Below are 22819 nucleotides of genomic sequence, written 5' to 3' on the forward strand. Positions count from 1 at the left end.
CTGGGTTGATTTAGTTGGGATTGGTCCTGCCTTGGGCAGGGGGCTGGACTTGATGACCTCCTGAGGTCTCTTCCACCCCTATGATTCTAGCCCTAGCCACTCAAATCTGGGAGGAATGCAGACAGACAAAGGTGTGGCATGACCCTACTTGTCACCACACAGCACTGAGCTGGGCTGGGTTATTCGTACCAGTTTGCCTCAAAACATGGCATAGACATGGGGAGCTCAGAATCCATATGTGCAAGACTTCTGGCACAAAAGATCAGCAACCTCTGAGATTTGCTGCCATGGAAGTTTTTCTTGCAGCTGGGAGTTGTGCCTAACTCCACTTGAAGCCCATGCCTGGAGTTACTCCAGGTCAGCCCTTTTCTAAAAGAAGGCTCATTGAACCACTGAGCTATGGGGGGAAAGATTGATCCTGACAGTCACCAAAGCTGTAGACACATCCTGTTGGGATGGGCCCATCTAGCTGAGAATGGGCAGCTTCAGTGCACCCCCCCTAGACCCTCAAGGCTGATATATGGATCACCAGCCCTTGCTGACTTTGTGCCACAGATCCACATGGTTGAGACTGGGGAAAGGTCACAGGCACATAGCAGAGAACAGACACAGAGCTCTACGACTGATGCACAGCGCTGAGAACAGGCAGGCTCAATGCACAGCTCAGACTCAGAGAAGTCTGGATGTGGACCTCAGAATGGGCGTATGTGCTGCATGCCACAGACATGTTTAATTGAATGGAAGTTGGTATTCTAGGCACAATTAAGTGTAAAGGATGGATTAGCAGCAAACCCAAGACACAGATTTCTAAAATAGATGGGGATTTTAATATAGTGGCAAGTAACTTGCAAGCACCTTCTGCTCACCAGTTACTGCTCAGAAATAGGGTGACAATGTATCTCAGCTGAATTTGGGGCAGCTGGTAAAATTGCTCATATTCAAGCGAGTTCAGTGGCAATCAGAAGATGCAGGACAAAAATCACAAAGGTCTCAGACACACACACCCCTCTCTCTCACCCTTAGTAGGTATCTGACTAATCCAACCCTGCCTGCTCTGTGCTCTCCATGCCTAGCTGGGCCCCCAGGTCAGACCCACCTTTCCTAAAAGAATCAATGGATTTTGAACTTTGGAAAATAAGACTATCTAGAGCTGAATAAAGGGGATGATTTACAGAGAAATCCACTGTGTATTAGACCTCTTGGAGTACATTATGGTATACTGCATGCTAATTTTTCATTCATGTATTCTCTGCCAATACAAATCTGCAACCAAGAACTGAAGACAAATTTTAAGCCAATTTATTCATGGTATTTCAATATCAATGTGTTTCTCAAGTAAGAAATCTCTCAACAGAAAAAAAAAAGTCAACTTCTAGTCACACAATTTATTTTAACAGGTTTTCAAGTTTCTTACAATTAATGTAAGCTATTTTGGTAGAAAATTAACAATGGTGTTGAGGTAAAATATTTGCAACAGTAATCTTACTCAAAAATAAATTAGTCATTTACTCACTGAAACTGCAATTGGAACAGCATCATCTCAAAACAGGTTCGGTATGTCAGAAAACTGCAGAATCAATACTTTAGGCAAAAGAAAAAACCCACACCCACAAAAATACCTAAAACCAAAAAACACAAATAGCCAGATACAGCAATATACAAAAGCAACACAATTAAATTAATGATTTCAGGTTCATTAATTTAGGTTTCCAATTTCAGCCTTAAATCTGGAGAAAATAAGCACTTGGGAAGTAATTTTGGCAAGTAACTATCCACAAACTCCATTTTCAAGGGTATGCACCCACCCCTTAATTTGTGTTTTTCTGTAGGAGTTATTAGCACTATATTGCTTCCTGGAGTTTGGCCTAGTCTACATGGAGAGTTAGGTCACTATAGCTGCATGGCCTAGGGATATGAACAATTCGCCTCTCTAATGTGAGGTAGCCATTCTGACCTAACCCCCAGTGTAGATACAGCTAGGTCAACAGAAGCACACTTCCATCAACCAAGATACCATCATCTGGTAAGGTGCTGTTTCTATACCAAAACAAAGACTCCTAGTGGAGCAGGCTTCATCTACAGTACAGAATAAATAGGGCTTCACTACAGCATGTAGCTATGTCAATGTAGTCTCTCTAGTGTAGACATGAGATTGTAGAGAGTAAGTCATGAACGGTATGAAGCTTGACAATTGTGTACAGCTGGAGCTTTGTTGTTTTCCATTATTTACTGATGACACTCTTTCTTCTACAAATATGTCTGAATACACACTGAAAACCAGAAACCGTCATCGCTACATCTATCCAAAATACTAGGTATTTGCAGTAGTGATTGTGGACAAAGTACATTCAAGTGACATAAGGACTGAGTACATAGTTCTTAGGAATGAAGGGAGGTTATATATTTCCACCAATGCACAGGACTCCCATTAATTATTATTATACAAGTACTAATGGGAAAAATATACTCCTCAGTGATCATTCAAAACAGATGTTCTCAGATTTTATTGCACTTGATAATAAAAAGACAGTTTATATATTAAATACCTGAACATCTATGCAGCTCCAATACTTCATATTCTCTACTAGAGATGCTAAAATGTGTTTAAGTAATCGTGCAACTGCTGAAATTTTCAGCAGTTACATTCCTGGGGCTGGCAGCTCAGAAGCAATAGCATGGGGGGGGGGGGGGGGGGGAGGGAGGGATGGTCAGCAGGAGATATGCTTAAAAGCTGGCTCCCTGCATGCACCATCTCCTCCCTCCCTGTGCCACTACCTCTGATACAGAGGCAGCAGCATGGGGAGAGCCTGCGTGTAACCTTGCATGTTAATGGTTATACTTTCGTATCCCTAGTGTCTATTAGCTCCTCCTTCACAGTTTATGGAAGAAAAAGCTTTAAGAAAGAATGACTGCTTTTGTGTATATATATTATATATAAACCATGGAGAGATCTTCTGAACACAAAAGCATTCCCTTTAGCTCCTTGTGCACCTATAAAATATCCCTGTCATTTATTTTGAAAATTCACACATTGACCTTCCTCCTTAGTGTCACTAACATTAGCATCACCTTGCCTGTCCTACCAAATAAACTTTTAAACAATTTATGTTGATACTGTCAGATTGTCACTGCAATCTAAGATGATCCTAGGATAACTGAAAAGAGCCTGTTTAGATATAGAAGATCTTAACATTTAATGGACTGAAGACAATTTTTAAGTTTGTGCTTAGACTGTAAGTGCCTATCTAGTTTTGGTAACCCAAGTTTGTATATACTAAAGCCTGGATTTGAGCTTGCAAACATCACATTTCATTGTTAAGTAATAACATGGTCTCGCAAATTTTGAAGCTCCATCTGGTCCCTAAGATGCACTAAATGTTATCAAAAAAGCAGAAAGTGATCAGGGAGAACAACTCATTTTAGCAGACCCTGTTTACATAAATAGCAATAGCTGCATCTCTCTCAAGTTCTGTACATTGCATTATCCACGTACCCTAAACAGGGATGAAAAAAGATCAAATGCAGTACTGGTCAACCAGGGTCAATAGTACATCCCTTTAACTGTTAGGGCTATCAGCTGTTAAGGACTAAGGCTCTCCTGTGGGCAGAGTGCCTATGTAAAATCTGGCTTTCAGAACAATGCAAATGTAGAAAAGTGGCCTTACTCCCCTTCCAAGAAAGACCATTACAGGATTCAAGGTCTTAAATAGTTCTTAATGCAAGTGTGCAGGAGACAAATCACATTTAATGTTTTGATCAATATTTAAAAACAATCTGCAGACATTACCAGCAGATATTAAAGCGTCTGGTACAGTTTATAACTGAGTTAGTGTTAAAAACAATCCATACCAACAGAGTTTTTTCAGTCCGACAGTGATATAACAAAAATGCTTTTAGCAACCACACAAATATAACTAATTCAAAGCAGCTAGGAAATAATTTAACTTTTATGACTTACTATAGTGCATTATAACAATGTACCAACAATTAGAAGGTTACAATGTCTCTTTATGGCACACTCAAAAATTTAGGACCTCTGGATCTTGAAAAAAAAATGAAATGGGGGGGGGGGGGGGCAGAGGTCAGGGAGGAAAGAGGAAGGCTTACTTTTTTCATTTCAAGTTAGAAATCCAGTGCTTTGAATGTCTCTCTAGTTAAGACAACAGAGGGGTTTATAAATTAATTAGTCATACAAACAGTGCCATCATATTGGGAGATACTGGATATTCTTCGTATTTAAACCAAACAGGATGTATTCCGGTAATCCATTAAGCAGCCTCATTTGTCCATTCCTTAAACAGAAAGGATTATGCATCAGAAATATAGACTGTACTATAAAACAGCTCTTTATAACAGAGTAAGTCAATCATACAAAAAAACAAACAAAAAAACCCACCATTTTTACTAGCTTTTAGCCTCATTTTTGTCAATTGGCTATAACTAGATTAAAAAACTAGAGAAAAACCTATAACTAGATGTTACACATGACGAATGCTGTTGTAACTTATGTCTGAGAGCTTGGGCTGCATCTCTTGGTGTTTATGTTGGGAGAGGGGAGACGACACATCACATTGATATGCTTTTGACACATGTAGGGAGGAAATTGAATGCTTTTAGCTTCATTTTTTTGAAAATGGGGCTCAAATTTCTACAGTTCAAATCCAAATTTAGCCAGTTTGCATAGATTTTTTCCAATTCAGTGGTAGGTGCTATGATATCCATCTATAACGAGTTTGCAATTTCACAGTCATCTCTGTTGTTGGATGCAGTAGCCTCCATAACACCCAACAATTTAATAGATAAAAGGTGGGGAAGAACATCCCATCCACATTCAATAGCACAGGAATTCAGGTATGCAGAATTATAGGACTTGTTTTGGAATGTCATCTCATCAGCAGGGCTGATGCCACCCTTTCTCGGATCTTAACTAGATGCAGCTAACCTCTGTTAGCAATATGGACAGCACAATACACTATGCAAAGACATTGTTCCCACTGTCTGGAAAGAATGCCAATTTTCACGAAAGTAAGAAAAAAAATCACTACAAGAAATTAGTGCAATTTCAAACAGCACTCAAGAGGTTTTTGTTTTTTTAAAGTTTTCTCACTTAATGTGTGATCTCAGAGGCTATGTCTACACAGCAACATTATTTCGAAATAACATAGTCCGCGTCTACACAGCTGGCAGTTATTTCGACATAATGTTGAAATACTGCCAAGCTGGAGGACTTCTTACTCCTACTCCTGTAATCCTCATTGTACGAGGAGTAAGGGAAGTCCGAGGAAGAGTGCTCTATTTCGAAATAAGTGCTATGTAGACTAAGGATGTTAAAATGCGGTTAATTGACTAGTCGATGGACTTTCCACCAACTAGACCAGGGGTTCCCAACCTTTTTCGGTCCCCATACTCCCTTGGCTTTTAGTAAACCTTCCCATACCCCCTATTCAATATGAAAGGAGATCAATTCTAGACTCTAGAATCCACAACTTTTTTCACTACTACTACTACTTTTGGAATATTTCAATTAGGATAATCTAGTTATTTACCAAATATTCCCCGTACACCCTTGACAAGTTTCTCATACCCCAGGTTGGGAACTCCTGGACTAGATGATAGGCACTTCTGCATTCCTCCTTTTGTACATTTCAAAAGAGGAATGTGGAACTTTGTGTGCAGCCCAGGGCCAGCCGGAAGTTCTGCTGACTCCAGCCTGCACACGGGTGCCTGCTTTGGACTCTTGGGCATTTCAAAGCCATGGAACCCGGGGTCAGCTGGGGAGTCCCCAACTGACCCTGGGTTCACAAGAGCTGCCCCCTTTGAAATGCTAGGAGGCGGCGTTTTAAAGGGACAGCTACCACACAGCTAGTCTCCAGCTGACCCCGGGTTCTGGGGAAAAGCTGCATGGATCCCGGGGTCAGCTGGGGAATCCTCATCTGACCCCAGACTACTAACGGTACACAGCCCAGGGTCAGTGGGGGACTCTGAGGGGAAAAGCAATATTAACTTGCTTTCTAACGTTCAAGTTTCATATTGTTATAGGTGTCCCACATGGGGTCAGGAATCAGTACTGCAAATAAAACTAGAGTTTTCTTATTTAGCTTGTTCAATGTAACTAAATTGTACAAATTTGTTTTTACAAAGTACTGCCTTGTACCTTGGGTTTTCCAGCTAGGGCCCTCTTCATGTAAGTGTAGCTCACTTTCAGATATGTTAGTTATGTCAGATGAGTTAGTGAATCAAAAGCCAGCCACTTAATTTATTGATTAACCATAAACCTTTCTGACAAGTGCAGGCCACATGGAGTCTTCACAGACCATAAAGTCTTTAAAGACCATGCAAGAAAAAGTAGCATTGAACAGCATGAAAAACAGACTGAACAGAAACAAATTATTTTCATATTATTAGAACAGTGTTCCAGAGTTAAGAGTTTGGATCAGCATTGCATAAAGACTGTTTCAGAAATTTATGGTCAATGTGTTCTTAAGTATCTGCTTCAGGCTGAAAACTTGCCTTTTGTACATTTTAAAACTGAAAGCTTAAAATAAGTCACATGGGTCTCTACAGTGTAAGAAAGCAAGAACATTTATATAAAATAAGACAACATTTTTAAATATTCAAAGAATATTTTTAAAACCTTGTTTATCTACAATTAACTTCATTTTTAACAAAATATCAACTGTTACTGAAAATAAATATTTACTGCACATGCACACAATTCTTCCCATTTAAAAATATAAGTTATTTTTATGAATAAGCCTACTAATCTCTTTTCCTCTTTATATGTATAAATCTAGTTCAATATATTGGAGGATGTACTGTGTCAGGAAGAGAAATAGTGAAAGTGAGCAAAATAGTGAAGCTATTTACATTGCTCAGTCTGTTCAAACAGACCAATAGCTCCAAATTGATCAAAACAGAACTCCTATACCTCTTTCAAGGAGAGCTGAAAATACATTTGCATTTTCATGACTACACTGAGGTTCTGTCTTAAAGTTTAAATGAAAAGAAGTACAGGATACAGGCTAAAACTCTTACTTTAACTACAGAGAATACGATCCTTTGTCAGCATGCTCCAAAGGGTATATCTTGTATTAGGGTTGTAAAATCCCTATCAATCAGTTAACCGGCCAAAGCAGGATTCAGGTTGGGGACCAGTGTTCCCTCTAAACTGTGTAGCAGCATCATTTCATGAGGGAATGCTGCTAGGGGCTGCTCCAGCCTGGCTGAAGCAACCTCCAGCTGGCGGAACTCCCAGTACCCACGCTGGGGCTGCCAAACCCTCTCCAGAGCAGCTCCAGCCTGTGGGGAGCTCGAGTCCACCATGGACAGGGGCTGCAGACAACTTCTGTCTGTTGTGGGCCCCCTGTGGGGCTGGAGCAGCCCAATGCCGGAGATAGGCAGGGAGCTGCCCTATCCTGTATACAGGATGTAAAAACCAGAAAAAGCTAAGCTCCAAGTCTAATATTTTAATGCAAAACTGCTTCATAAGCTTTTACAGAGAATTTGTGTGTGTCACAATAGGATGAATTCCAGCATTCATCTGAATTTTCTTAATTGTAAGTTTAAATCCCCACTCTTAACTTCTCTGTGTGCATGAACAACAAAGAATATTAAAAACTATATTGAGCACAAATGGAAGATTAGTACTTTTAAACTAGAGACCTTTTAGAATTATCTAGTTCAAATAACTAACCTGAGATGTACTTTGCTCCGATTAACATTACCATGCTACTCACTATATAAAAACCCAAAGGCAGACTACAGAAGATACTAGAGTCACCTGATGTCATCCAGCAGAAGGAGTTTCCAGTCAAGCAAATCAAAAGAGAAACATACATCAATTGCAATATTTGTGTTAAGAATCACATGAACAGCAAAAAAGTTACAAAAAAAATAAAATAAAAATAAAAGAGTAGTAACACCTGAAAAAATATTAAAAATTGTACATGCACACCATAAAAATGAAAGGTAAGCCCAAGCTATATACATTTGAGTCTGGATCCAGAGTCCTCTAGCTTTCAAAGTTATTAGGGAGAGCCCATTTCCAATATTATTCAGCATAAAGAGACAAGCAGAAAGCAAGTAGCAACACTTCCAAAAACCAGAGTGCAGACAAATACCAAAGATTGTCCCTATGATAACTGGAGATCATTGTAAGCAGATTTTTGTAAATAGAATCATAAGACTGGAAGGGACCCAGAGAGGTCATCAAGTCCAGTCCCCTTCCACTCCTGACAGGATCAAGCACCTTCTAGACCATCCGAGATTTTTAAGACCAGGTTAGACAATCTCCAGTCACCTTTGATAGAGATTCCCCAGCCTCCCAGAATAGTTATATTCTGCTTATCACTTCAGGTGAAAAGGGAATTAAGCATATTTTTCCAAGGGCTGGCAGAACTTTTAATTCTATTAATGGGGAAATCACGCTATATACATACGCCATTCTCTGGCTAGTAGGGATGTTAGTGTACATAACACTAGAGTGTCCCCTGTAAGGCATCCCAGTCACAGCTAATAATTTAGTGAGAAACAAAATCTTGATACAAAAGTTCTATTTGCTTTTCTAGGGATTCCAGATAAGTCTGTACAGTAGAGTCCCAATTATCTGACCTAAATGGGACCGATAAGTGGTCGGTTAATGAAAATGTCGGATACTACCGAGCATGAGTTGCGCCTGTAGTTGATTCGGGTGGCCTGACCCTTCCCTCCCTGCAGACCCCGCACGCGGTTTGGGAGAATGGCTCCACTCGCTGCCATGTTGCTCTGGGGCCTTCAGGGAGGGAAGGGGCCAGGCAGGAATGGGGACCGAGCGGCGCTGGCAGGAGTCTCGGACCCGCGGGCCGGACTCTCAATCGCCTGCCATGCACTGCAATTCAAGGTACGTCAGCAACTGGGGAAGGAGAAACGGGTCCGGTCAGGTGGTAAGCAGCCGGGGGAAGCACGGGGTTTTAGTTTTGCTTTCAGGGGCTACTGCTGGAGCCTCTTCAGCCAGGGAGCCTGCATGAGGCATGGCACTCCAGGGTTTATCCGGCTATGTCGGATAAAGCGGAATGTTGGATTAGCGGAAGGTTGGATAATCCAGACTTTACTGTACTTGCACCTAAGACATGAAATGAGGTATGTTTGTCATTTTTTTTTTTAAAGGATTGGAATAGGCAATGAACTGACTGTATAAATATCCATTGATTTAATAAGATGTCTAATTAATGTACATTTAAACAGTCCCCAGGAACAAAGTAATTCCCTCTTTCAAAATGCTCCCCTATAAACTCATTTTCATTTTATTTTGAGTTTGGTTCTTAAATCAATTTTTATAACATCACAACATAATTGTATTTTGTATGCTCTAGAGTAACATATATAGCATTCCGTGTTTTAGTCTCTCTTCCTTCCTCAAATAGGCTTATTATAATCCTAATTTGAGTAATCTAGATCAAACATCAGAAATACTTTCACTGATCTTAGACCTTCCTGACAGGAGTTGAGAATGTCTTTTGCATGAAGCTTGAATTGTTACTTTTGTCTGTCTCTCTCTCTCTGAAGGAGTATTGCTCTTTCATGGAGTAAGGACAGTATGCTGCAGTGGACCATTTCTAAAGTTCATTTTGCTTAAATCAATATCATGCTTATTTTATAGGCCTGAATTTAGGCATATGAGACTATGCTTTAATCAAGGAATTGATATACTCCGAATCAGGCAGCAGCAGCGGGACAGCTTTTGTTTGAACTTGCTAATACCCCAGTGTGAACTGCTACTTTAAAAATGTAGCTACAGGTTCAACCTCTCTAGACCAGCAACCTCAGGACCTGACCAGTGCCAAACCAGAGAATTTTCCAGACTATGGGAGGTCAGTATTGTCTACCAGCATTACCAATTCTTCTGCTGCTTACTGGGCTTTTAGAAAATACTCACGGGTAATTTAGACCTGAACAACAGCACAGAACACTGAGAGCCAGGACTGGTGGCTGTAAACAAATTTTATGGTACCATAGGAAACTTGGCCACATCCATGATAAGTCAACATCCAGCTAACTAAAATCACGCCGGACCAGGGAGTGCTGGATTAGAAGTTCAACCTGTAATGTGTAATTGTTCAGCAATGTTTGTTGCTTTCACTGTATGGTCAGTCCTATGTTATTTTTACTTCGTAATAACTAGTACATGGATTCCTAACCTGTGGTCAAAAATCATTTTCAAGGAGCTGGGACCACCCTCTCTCCTCGCCTCCGACGCACACTGTTTATTTTTTTAAAATAGGGACATTAGGGTCCTGAAGTTCTCTCTTTTGTAGCACGGGGTAATGTTATGGAAGCGTTTAAGAACGACTTCATTAACTGAATGCTATCCCAACATTCAACAGTGTTCGCACTCTTACTGCAGATTTCCTCTGAACTGCATCAATAAAGATGCTACAGTCTGCTCTTGGTTTACGTGCTCAAAATTTGAATATCTTCACAGTGATTTAAACGTTAAAAGTAAATCTTAAAATTACAAAAGTAAATTCAATGTGCTTCCTGTTTTGTTTTACTCCATAACTCTTTTACTGCAAATAATATCTTTTTCTAATTAAATTCGAGAATATGATAATGCCAAAAAGGCTAGAGGTCATTATACTTTCAAATGTACAGGTTTTTAAATGTTAAACACCTTGTTTTACATGGATTTCAGAGCTTTAGGGAAAAATTTTTAAATGTTAAAATGCTGTTTGCTTAGAAGCAGAGCTATACAGGTCACTGTTACCATGTGCTAAAATGTAATAAGTAATTTAGGAACAAGTAGTAAGAGAATTTTTTTCTGTCTTTTACAAGAGAAAAATACATCTCTGTAATAGAAGGTAACTGATGTTTTGAAGGACATTCAAGTTGTGCTAGTCACTGGAGTATAAAATATAATGGTTTACCATTTGCATCAGGTTCAGATGTCTCCCAGCCCATTGATTTCATTACAGCTTTCTTCCACCTGGCATAGCGATATTCACTTTCTGAAATCGGAAAGATGAATTAATGTACTTACACTTCAGTTTTTCCACACATTAAATTCACCCTCAAACCTTTGTCCGGCAACGATTTCTCCAAGAACGCACAGCAGTTACTTAAGAACTCATCCCCATTGCAAAAGAATGTCTGGAGTGACAGGCTTTTATTTAAAAACCCTAATGCACAAGTAACTAGTAATTTATCAATTCTTCATAACTCCAGCCATTTACAGCCTAATGCACTTTACTTAGAATCATAGCATAGGATTGGAAGGGACCTCAGTAGTGCTGGGAGGGAGGGGGGAGAAGCATAGACAGTGAACGCTCAGGGGGAGGTGACAAAGAGGAGGAGCAGGTATGGAATGGGGGCATGACCTGGGGCTGAGTGGAGGTTGAGCATCCCTGGGGAAAATCAGAAGTCATCTTGTGCATCTGTGAAAGTTTTAAATCAAAATGGGGGTCTGCAGTTTCTGAAGTTTGAAAATTGGCAAATTTAGACCATCCTTAACAGGTGTGTGACTAGCCTGTTCTTAAAAACCTCCAATGACAGATTCTACAACCTCCCTGAGTAATTTATTCCACCACTTAACTATCGGAGAGTTAAAATGTTTTTCCTAATGTCCAACCTAAATCTCCTTGGCTGCAATTTAAGCCCATTGCTTCTTATCTTATCAATTATTTCCCTAACGATTGAGGACAACAACCTTGTACATACTAGAAGACTAATCATGTTCCCCTCCTCCCCTTCGTCTCTGTCTCCCCCACCCCCGTCTTCTCTTCTACAGTCTAAACATAAGGATGTTAAGAAGCAGGTAACTGACTAATCATGTACTAGGTACAATTTGTATCGAGTACATGATTAGTCAATAAGCTGTGGCTCTGCAGTTTAAATGTAGGAGCTGCCGGGTATGTAGGTCACCTGCTGCATCTCTGCCTTTAAAATATAGTAAGAGCCAGGCAGTTCTTACTATATTTAAAAAGCAGAGATGCAGCGGTCCAGGACCTGGCGGGAGCTGGGACTGCTGAGTCCCGGCTTGTGCTGGGTCCCCTGCTACAGCTCTGCCTCCCCTGGCCCTCCCTCCACGGACTGCAGAGACAATGCTGGGTGGAAACTGGCTTTTAAGCTGGCTCCCCCCCAGCATTGGCTCCTGCTTCCCACTGCCCTTGCAGTCTGAGTCTAAATTTATCGAGTAATCAACTACTTGAGTAGTCGCTTACATCCCTATCTAACTATCCACTTTTTTTAAAAAAAAATCTGTCCTCATAGGTCATGCTTTCTAAACTTTTCTTCTTAACTTCCTCTAATTTGTCCACACTTGGGAACCACACTTGGGAACAAAGTGAACGGAACTCCAGCTGAGGCCTCATCTGTGCTGAGCGGAGTGGAAAAATTATTTCTCATGCCTTGCTTATAACGCTCCTGGACAATACATCTCAGAATGAGGTTTGCTTTTTTTGAGACAGTATTACATTGAAGACTTATATTTAGTTTAAAATCCACTATAACCTCCAAATCCTTTTCTGCTGTACAAGGCCCTATGCAGTCATTTCCTGTTTTGTGTTCATGCAATTATTCCTTTCTACATGTAGTACTTTGCATTTATCCTTATTGAATTTCACCCTATTTCAGGCCATTTCTCCAGATTATGTCAACATGAATTCTGTTACTGTCCTCAAATGCACTTGCAAGCACTCCCAGCTTGATATCGTCCACAAACTTTGTAATTGCACCCTCTGTCATTAGGTTTAGTATTTATATCTGTGGGAAACAGATGCCAGATACTGTCATTGTGACTCAACTGGACTCAACAGAGGCAGAGTCTGTGATATGAGATATGGGACGTGGAGAAGCAGGCCTTCAAACTCTGCTTTTCCTCTACAAATTCACTAGGCAGATTTATAAGTATAATCCACAATGAAGCAATAGTAGTGAGTTTCAAATCCTTTGACATGATGATACCAGAAGTGGGAACTGATAGACCTTTATGTCTGTTAAAAACACCCAGACTAGAAGGTTGGTTACACATGTTTTTTGCACAAACATTAAAACTTCAACCAAAAAAGGGAGAAATGTTTAAGTCTTGCATATATATTAATTATAATGGCAAGTTTCTGTCTCCAGAAGTACCTAACAACTGATGCAAGATAACGTAATAGTTAGAACAGTGAGCTAATTTTAAAGACCTGCTCTACCTACAAAAAAAGTTCTCTTAAAAATATAAAAAGTTGGCTTCTCCTGCAGCCCTGAAAGCCAAAAAACCATGTGGAATCTTTAGGGTCCACTAGCTTCTTCTGTCAACAATTTTCTAATCCTGGGGAAGGAATAAGAAGGGGAAATGGGTTTTTTATATCAGTTTTTAAATGGTTGAAACTGAAAGTCACCAAATGCTGGCACACTAAATGACAAGCATCTATGTAAGCCATTCAATTTAAATTTACACTTATGCTGATGCCGATAGGAAGGGGCTTGGAGGTTTTTCAGATAATTTTTAAATTCAAACTTCAAAATTTCTCTTTTTACCCTCAGGATTGATCTGTGGTTCAAACCGTTCCCATGTCACTGCTGTCAAATCCCCAGGATTCAGACTCCAGACTCCAACTCCTTCTGCAGCTCCAGCTGCCATTGCTGCTCCCAATGCTGTTGTTTCGGGCATTGATGGCTTTACTAAAGTGAAACAGGAACACAAAAACCATTTTTCTTTATGGGCCAGTTTGCAAGGACAGAGATACCTCACAGGGCTATTATATACACCTAGCTTCCCTCAGGCTTAAAATTTGCAAATCTCACTTGTATATAGTTGTCACAATTACTGGCCTAACACATTTAGCTTCTTTGGAGAGCATCCCCCCCTCAAGCTTCTAGCCTTCTCTCACTTTCAGACTTGGCCTGAGGCTGTGGTTCCCACATACTAACTGCGATTATCCCACACAAACCTGATTTAAGCTCAGCACCTCAGTTCTGTGCCCTCCTTGGTAAGAGAGCCACAGTAATCAGTGACCAAATATCCTTCTTAAAGCTAAGTATTGTTTCTGTTCTACATAAATATTTCAGAGAAAACCAGTCTTATAAACAACAGACAAACTATACATATATCAGGCTTAATAGGCATCCATCTATCTTCTGCTTCACTTCTCCCCTGAAGAAGGGAGACACGTCTCCCTCCTGTCTCTGCTCAGTCTTTCCAATCACCTCCCTTCTCAAAGAACAGATCACTAATTGTTTATAGCCTTTCATCTGTTACCACTCAGCAATGGCAAAAACAAGGCTTGCAACTTCAGTGGAGAAAGGATACAGGATCCTCAAAGATATCAAATGTGTGTCAGGGCTTTTTTTATTAAACCTGGGAGCCATTGTGTTGTCTTCCTGCTTGTTTCTCCAGCAGCTCATATTAAGTCAGCTCAATACATGGCTACAGAAAAGTCTATTAACTCAGTATAGCTATACAGAGGTTAACGTTGGCCAGGTCACATACCATATTAATAAGTTACATATCAGTATACACCATAGCTCCACGTCTGCCACAGCAGTATTACAAAGAGAGTCTGAGAAAGGTGTTTTGTTCTCACTAGTGCTAAAGTTCTCCAATCCTGTGAGTTTTCTGGTATAAAACTGCAATAGGCTTTAAACAGCAACCCGCTTAGAGCAACGGTACTCAGCCTCAATCCTGGAAGAGCCTTTTGCCATACAATGGTTTGGCAGGCACAGCTTGATGCCCTTTATCATCACCGGACTTGTGCTGCAAGGACAGCATGGGGCCAGAGCTTCCCAGCACTCACAGCAGTAGTGGGGGAAGAGAGAGGGAAGACTGGCACAGAGTTGCCTCTCCTCCACACTCTGCAAAGAAGGGTTGGCCCAGAAGACAGAGGTTTTACAGGCTGTAGCCCAGGGTGGCCCTTCCTCAGCCTGGGGCCCTGGACTGAAGCCCCTTTCTTAATCCAGCCCTGCTGCTGGGGCCAAAGGAGCACCTCTCTCCCCTGGCCATGACAGCTCCTTGCTAGCTCTGTTGCGGCCAAAAGAGCATGCCATCTCTGGAAGCTGCTATGACTGGGGCATAGGAGTGCTCCCACGGCCCCACCAGGTAGCTGCCATGTCCGGGAGAGGGGCCTCTCCCCTGAACATGGAAGCTCTGTGCATGGCAGCCCTGAGCCCCTGCAAGAGGCTCATTAAGCAGCTGTGCAGCTACATAGCTTAGAGGAAGCCCTGCTCTCTATTCACCTGTTCATCACCAGAAATACCCTTTTCTCCCCACATCACTGGGTGAAGACAACAGTGACATTTCTCCTCTCTTTTCACGTTCTACACTTTGAGTCACGGAACTTCCATCCTCTTATGTCACATAGAATAGTTAGGAGGTTTTTGGTTTTTCCTATTCATTCTGTTCTCGCAGCAATTGACACCCTGCTGGTGATTCTGTTCAGGGCTCCTCCACATTTATAATCTGAACTGAGCTAAGAAGCCTTGCCTAAATAGAACCTGCATCAAATCTTAGATCTCCACCATGGTGCTCTAACCCTTCACTAACAGGAAGAGCCATGCATCTCTAGAACACTACAATCCTGATGGAGCTGCAGATACTCACCTCCTACAAACTGGACTACAAAGCCTTTTTTTAAAAAAATCCCCACCTCACTCACAAAACAATGATGAGAAGGCCAGCAGCAAAAAAGCTAATATTGTATAGTTGAGGTTTGTTCAGGTTTTCAGAGACTTGTTTTGTTCTTAAACAGGCTGAATGGTAAGTCTGCACTCACCTACTGGAATACAGAGAATATCTGCTTGGAGCTGCATGAGAATCTTGTTGTTGGTCATTCCTCCATCGACTTGTAACTCTTTCAGTGGTATCCCACAGTCCTTGTTCATAGCATCCAAAATCTGAAAGAAGAATACTCCATCTTATACATTTCACTGTGCAGCAACACAAGAGCCTCTTTCAATATATTGCTGAAGAGTTCCAAGACAGACAACATTCCTCTGAAGTCCTATCCATCCACAAAACAGAAAGCAGGCAGTGACAATACCAGTTTCTTCCCACGTTTCTCAAACACATTCCAACAGTCTTAAGATACAGGTAATGGGAAAGGCGCTGAAGACTTCTAGAGAGTCCACAAACCATGCTTTAAAGACCTGTGTACATTGGACCTGAATAAAAATAGATCTAACCTCTAGAGGCGAGAAGATGGCTTCATCTTCATACAAAGTTGACCTCGGAGACTCAGACTACCAAATTGAGACCTTTGACTGCCTAGACAGGTTGTTTAGAGGTCTTCCACAGTTCTTTGGGCAAGGAAGAGGAACTGAGATGAAAGAGGATCATAAGCATTTACTAATGCAGTTCATAAAAAGAATGAACTTGTAATGCTACGATTTATTGTAGAGGTAAAAATACCTCCAATTTCAAATGGAATTAAAGCCCAAAGATTTTTTTGTGGAAAAAAAAAAAATCAAAATAAGCGACAGGGGAAGAGTGTTTCCTTGATCAGTTTTCCTGAATTTTGTGTGAGCCTTCACACAGAAAGAAAATAAAACGAGGAGATTCAATTTAATATTTAGAACGGTCAAACAGATACACCCAGTGAGGAACTCTATACTGTCTACTAGCAACTCCCCTCACAGCTCTCTTATCACAGGAGGCTCAGTGCAAGATAGCCCAGCCTCAAAAGCAGTCACCAAATACAGTGATTTCAGCCTCTCTTAGGGAGTCTACACCACTGAAGCTCTATGGATCCTGAGGCAAAAGGATCACTGCCTTTCCCCTGGAATATTCCTCAACATGTGCTGATTACAGCCGTACTTACAGGCTGCACCTCTCTTAACCGGGACTCTCTGGTCCAGCAGGACCACAGCTGTCCCAGGACGAGGGAGTCCTGGTGGAGGGCTGGTGGCTCGGGTGGGGCTAGAGACCAGTAGCAGGGATGCCCTGCAGCAGTGAAACCGGGAGCCCGGTAGTAGGGCTGCCACCCAGTGCCAACACTATGGGGGGGGGGGGAGGGAGAGCTCGGGAGGTAGCAGGGCTGGAGCCCAAAAGCAAAACTGCCTGGCGAGACTGGGAGGCAGCGGGGTCAGGGGCAGCACAACTAGGAGCCCTGCAGCCCCACTAGTGCCAAGCGGCTCAACCTCCTGGCAGGACTGGGAGGCAGCATGGCTGCCCTGCAGAGCCGGGAGCCTGATCACGGTGCTGCCTGGTGGAGGGGCCAGGAAGAAGGAAGTGAGGCAACCCAGCAGTGCAGCTTAAAGCCTGGCAGCCCCACTGGTGCCCAGCAGAGGTGCCTGGTGAGACCAGGAAGCAGCAGGGCCGCCCAGTAAGGCTGAAGCCCAAGCGGGGCTATTGCCTGGTGGTGCAACTAGACCCCAACAGGGGGGCTGCCCCGGCAGAGATGGAGCCCAGCAGTGGACTGAGAGTGCCAGTGGCAGGGCTGCCATGGTGGGGCCAGGAGCCTGCGTGTGGAGGGGCTGGTGGCAAGGGGAAGCTGTCTGGCAGGCTAGCAGTGAGGCCATGGCTGGGGGTGCCAGTGACGGGCCTAGAAATGACCTTCCCTGGTCCCTCATCCAGGACCAGTCAGGTCCTGAGGGTGCCAGACTAAAGAGATCCAGCCTGTAGTAACTATATCAGGGCAGGGATTGTCTTTTACTTTTTTTTTTTTTTAAATATAGAGCTCAGTACAATGGGTCCCAAATTAGCATGGCACACTACCATCACAAACATTTAATACTACAAGATAAAACGCTTACAGAGGAACAGAATTCTTGAGGTGGAATAAATAAGAGCATATGCACTATGGCCCAGATATGGAACGGTCATGCTCAGCATTGCAACACCTACCTGATTTAAGAGCCTAACTCTCACCATCAATGGGATTTAGGTTCTTTAACACTGAAAGCTTTTTTTTGAAAATGAAATTTAGGCTCTTAAATCAGCTACATGTTGCAACGCTGAGCACAGCCATGCATCAGTGCTTTAACAAGTCTGAGGCTACTAAACTTAACTAGATCTTCTGATCAGTTTGTAGGAAAATTTAAAAAAATACCTCAAGTCATTATTGTTTGCCATCAAACTCAAAAAACAAGAAAACCCCAGAAGTTAGGAGCAAGTTTGCCTTTACCTCTCGTGTTTGAAAGCAGACAGCCTCTAATGCAGCGTAGGCAATGTGGTTTTTATTTGTAAATTGAGTAAGGCCACAGATAATACTGTTAAAACAAAACAGATAACAAGCAACTAGGATCATTAATGTTGATCAGATTATGTTTCAGTCTTACAACTGAGATATTCAGGCATATTTGTATTGTATTGTGGATAGCTACTGTGGTTTTAAAGTTAAAGCACCTGAAATATATTAAAAAAACAACCTCATGATAATGTTTTAAAAATTCTCATTGAATATTTATCTTTTGTATTTTAATACTAAAGATGTCTTTGTTGTACACAAAGAACATGATTGTTTTTATAACATGGAAACGTCAGTTCATTGCCTCACAGTGAAAAAAAACAAAACAAAAACTAACCAACATTGCATTCTATTAGATTTTTTTAAAGAAGTGTGAGAAACTCCTCATGAAAATCATTTCATGTTTTAAAAGAACCTCCATTTTCCACCCTATGCTATATATCTGTTATTTCATTTCCCATGTAAGAGCTTCACTGGGGACAGGACTACATTTTTGGTATTTAAAATGGTTACCCCATCTGTTTTAAACAAGTAATAGTCAAGAGTTACAAACCCAAAGCTCCTTTTGGTGGAAGTAATGCAGTATTTGCACTTAGATAAATTCAGTTAAGGTACACTGAATAGGATAGCAAGTCAACCTAATTTCTCAAACAGTTCTGCGTGTGAATGATGCATTAATATACAGTACACAGAAACCCAGTTTGACTTGAGAGCACAAACCAATTTATGAGAGTTTAGAAATTCTCTTAGAATTGATTTTGACATGGGTTCCCCCCCCCCCCCACACACACACAGAGAGCGCGCCCTGACAAATGAGTATTAATATTTGTGTACAGAATTTTGTTTTGTTAAAATCCTGAAGTGGGCAAGAGGTTCAACAGGACTGCATAGGTGTCGCACTAAATGGGACACGTTTTAATTTTTTTTTTTTTTTAATTGGGAGGCCACTTTTAAAAAAATAGGAAAGAGGAGAAAGGGGAAATGAAAGGAGGGGTAAGCAAACTTAAAAAAAGTATAATGTTTAAATAGTGTTCGTGGTGCTCCCACAGGTCCCATTGCCAAGGCCTATTGAAGTGGGCAAGCTCAGCAGCAGTGAGCAAACATAAGAGACTAAGGCCAGGTCTACACTTAGGAAAAAAGTTAACTTAAGGTACGTCGACTCCAGCTACACCATTCTTGTAGCTGGAGTTGCATATCTTAAGTCGAATTTCTGTAGCATCCCCTTTGTGGGAAGTTAGCAGGCCTTTAGTTCTTGCAACCCCATGGAGTACCAGGGTTGACAGAGGCACTATCAGCATTTGATTTAACGAGTCCTTACTAGACCCGCTAAATTAAATCTCAGAAGATCGATCTCTGGAGTGTCGCTCTCCAAGTAAGTATAGACATGGCTAACGACTTGAATCAGCAACCAGTTAACCATCTATTAGGGATGATCTAGACCAGTGTTTCTGAAAGTGTTCCACAAAATCATTTTGAGAAACACATTAACTGGCCACCCCGGTTTATTTACTGGTGCCACGGCCACGGAGCCTCGCAGCTCCCATTGACTCCGTTTCGCTCTTTACAGCCAAGCAGAACAGCAGGAAGCGGTAGCCCAGCCGACATCACTTCCCGCAGATCCCCTTGGCTGCAAAGGATGAAATGGAGTCAATGGGAGCCATGAGGCTCTGTGGCCGCGGCATCAGTAAATAAACAAGCTGGGGAGGCCAGTTAATGTATTTCTCAAAGTGATTTCATGGAACACTTTCAGAAACACTGGTCTAGATGGTGCTTGGTCCTGCCGTGAGGACAGGGGACTGGACTCGATCTCTTGAGGTCCTTTCCAGTTCTAGTGTTCTATGAAAACTGAAACAAGGATGGGGCACAGAAGCATTACACTAGATCAGCATTTCCCAAACTATGGGCCCAGTACCTGGCATGGGAAAAAAAATACCTTAGGCCGATTCGGGCCCCGCGCCCCTGACCCTGGAAGTGCTGGCAAGTTACAGAGCCAGGGGCTCTGCTCCACCAATATGTGGAGCTGGATCTCTCCCCCGGCTCTGCCTGGAGCGGACCCAGGCCAGGCCCCAGCCCCCCCCGCGTGTCCTCCCACCCCGCTCCCAGAGCATCCCCACCGTGTGTGGCTCCTCCTCACCGCCTGCTGCTGCCCATGTGCAGTGTTGCACGTGGGCGGGGAGGACGCACGGGCATGACGTGATGTCACAGCCCAGGATTTTAAAACTCTTCGGAGGCATGTGGCGGGGCCACGCTGCCTCCGGTGCCAGCCTCCAGGGCCTGAGCGCAGCCTCTGGCCCCGCAATGTGGAAGGTAGGGAACAGGCCTGGGTGAAGGCGAGGAGGCAGCAACGGGGGGGTGGGAGGGGGCCCAGGGGGGAAGACACCAAGGGACAGGGGTGCAGGAGAGAGACACAAATGCCGGGGGGCCAAGTACAGACAGACAATGAGGGAAAGGGCAGGAGGGGAGGTGTCAGTGGGAGGGGGGACAGGGTGATGCTGGGAGAGAAGAGGAGAGGAGAGGAGAAGGGCATTGGGGGCTGGAGGAGGAGGTGCTGGGAGAAGGCTTTGAAAGAAGGGGTGGGCATGAGGAAGGCCAGGATGGAGCAAGTCATGTGTGAGGGCACAGAGGGGCAGGAGGGGATGGGGCAGAGAGTGCTGAAGGGGTGGGTATTAGGGAAAAAGAGGGCAAAGGGGGTAGGGGCAGTAAGGGAAGAGGGAGGCACCAGGAGGGTGCAGGGCTAAGGAAAGGTGCAGGTGCCAGGAGATTCTGGGGTGAGGAGGAGGGGAGAGCTGGCCACTGGAAGCAGCACTGAACGGGGGAAATCAGGGAAGGCTGGGGAGACTGGAAGGCCAGTGGAAGCAGGGCAGCTGGGGGGGTGTGAGGTTGGGGGCAGGGAGCTGGCCAGGAAAGACTGGGGGGGGGGGGGATGAGGCGGGGAGAAGCGGCCACCGGAAGGAGGATTGGACGCGGGCAGCGGGACTGGCCAAGGGAGATTGGGAGGAGAAGCGGGGGAGAAATGGCTGCCCGGGAGGGGGTTGGGGGAAGTGGGGCTGGCCAGAGGCGGAGCGGGGGGAAGGAATGAATCGGCCTGCAGGGAGTGGGACTGACCCGGCCATATGTAGATCTTGGGGCGCTGCTCCCATTCCCCCCACACCCCCGCAAAGCACGAGTTAGTCCGGCCCAGGGAATCTATTGTCCCCCCTCCCCTCCCCCCCCACACCCCTTGAGTAGTTGCGAACTGTCTGGCTGGGAGACACACTCATGCAGCCTGAGCATATATTTACCAGCCAGGCAGTTCGAAACTACAAACTGATACATCTAGTAATACAAAGCTTACCTAATGAGAAAATACCAGACATGTTATATGTCTGGTATTTTCTCAGTTTGTTTGTGCGTTTATATTTTTGGGCTGCAAAAAGCAGCAGTGGAAAGAAAAAAAAAAAAAAAAAAAAGGGTTCCAACTAAAGTAAAATGTCTGGGAAACCCTGGTCTAGCCAGCTTTCTGTCTGTCTTACAGTCCCTTTATCCAATCCATATTACTTAACTCGCTGGAAAGAATATTGTGGGTGACTATATCAAAGGCTTTGCTAAAGCTGGCACTGGGGGTTTTGGGAGGACCAGAAACAACTTATTTGAACATTCATCATTTGTTAATTAATATGCAAATGAACATTATGGGTCTTGCACATGCGCAGTGCAGGGCTGGTGAGTAGATTTCGCTGCCGTTTGTCAAACCCTGGCCATGAGCATATGCCCTCCCCTCAGGAATGACATCGACAGGACTACATGGAGAACCCTTCTACCCCATGAAATAATTAGAAATATCTGGGGGAAGCATGGGGAGCACTGATGGAACTGAACTCAGTTCTCAGCACTGAGTTTCCCACTTCCTACTGCTGTTGCCTGCTGATTCCTAGTGACCCTTCCACAGGAGAAGTAGCCGTCCATGTATAGTATGTGCAGAGGGATGTCCAAGGAGGAGATGACACGCAAACTCTGCTTCCTCATCTCTTCCAGTGGTAGATTAAAAGAGCACCAGAAGCCAGCAGACAAAATGGGAAGGAAAGAAGCAGACAATGCAATTACAAGGAAGGTTGAGATCTCCTGCCCCAAAACTCACCCGGCACAACTTTCATCCCAACCTTCTACTCCCAGCCTCTTGGGGTAAAGCAGAGACTTTGGCTTCTCCCCTTATCCACAACCAAGTACATCTCTCAAGGATGGGCTTCAATCCCGCTTTCTCTAAGTATTTTTTGTTTTGGGGAAGGATGCTGAAAATGGAACCTTCTGCTTCCCAGTATATTTTAGGTAAGATTGTTTTGACTAGCAGTGGCCATCATTGTCCCTACCTGTTTAATGTGTACCACAAGCAGCCCCTGTGCCAGTCCCCTTTTGATGAGACAGCTGGGGGCAGTGCACTTAGGAGACCCAAAAACAAATTCAAGAAAATATAACAGTTAGTGGTTCTGGCTGGCTCCTAGCAGACACCCACAGATTACTTAAAATACAATTAGTCATTTCTGGAAATATAAGTTATCCTTACCCTCTTGCACTGGGCTCCCAATATGGTGCATATAATCCTGAGAATGCTGGGACAAAGTAGCAGCCATAAGAAGTTCCCACTTCTGCAGCAAGTTTTTCTAGTATACATGCAAAAAAAAATGCCTTTAGGTTTCCATAAA

General features: G+C 43.2%; 1 protein-coding gene across 3 annotated transcripts in view; it reads right to left on the bottom strand.

The window, feature by feature from the left end:
* Positions 1-1283: 1283 nt before the first annotated feature.
* The window catches only part of GK (glycerol kinase), a 49142-nt gene continuing 27606 nt past the window's right edge, over positions 1284-22819 (bottom strand). For 2 of the 3 annotated variants that reach the window (XM_075913273.1, XM_075913274.1), the window contains 7 exons: positions 22681-22777; positions 18078-18162; positions 15729-15849; positions 13498-13641; positions 10902-10982; positions 7694-7780; positions 1284-4292 (listed from right to left, as the gene is read on the bottom strand). In XM_075913273.1, the coding sequence (XP_075769388.1) occupies positions 4279-4292; positions 7694-7780; positions 10902-10982; positions 13498-13641; positions 15729-15849; positions 18078-18162; positions 22681-22777 (629 nt within the window). In that variant the 3' untranslated portion in view covers positions 1284-4278. The remainder of the gene's footprint in view (positions 4293-7693; positions 7781-10901; positions 10983-13497; positions 13642-15728; positions 15850-18077; positions 18163-22680; positions 22778-22819) is intronic. The other variant, XM_075913275.1, reaches the window with a different exon arrangement.

Source organism: Pelodiscus sinensis, chromosome 1, assembly GCF_049634645.1.
Source record: "Pelodiscus sinensis isolate JC-2024 chromosome 1, ASM4963464v1, whole genome shotgun sequence".
NCBI classification, from domain to species: domain Eukaryota; kingdom Metazoa; phylum Chordata; order Testudines; family Trionychidae; genus Pelodiscus; species Pelodiscus sinensis.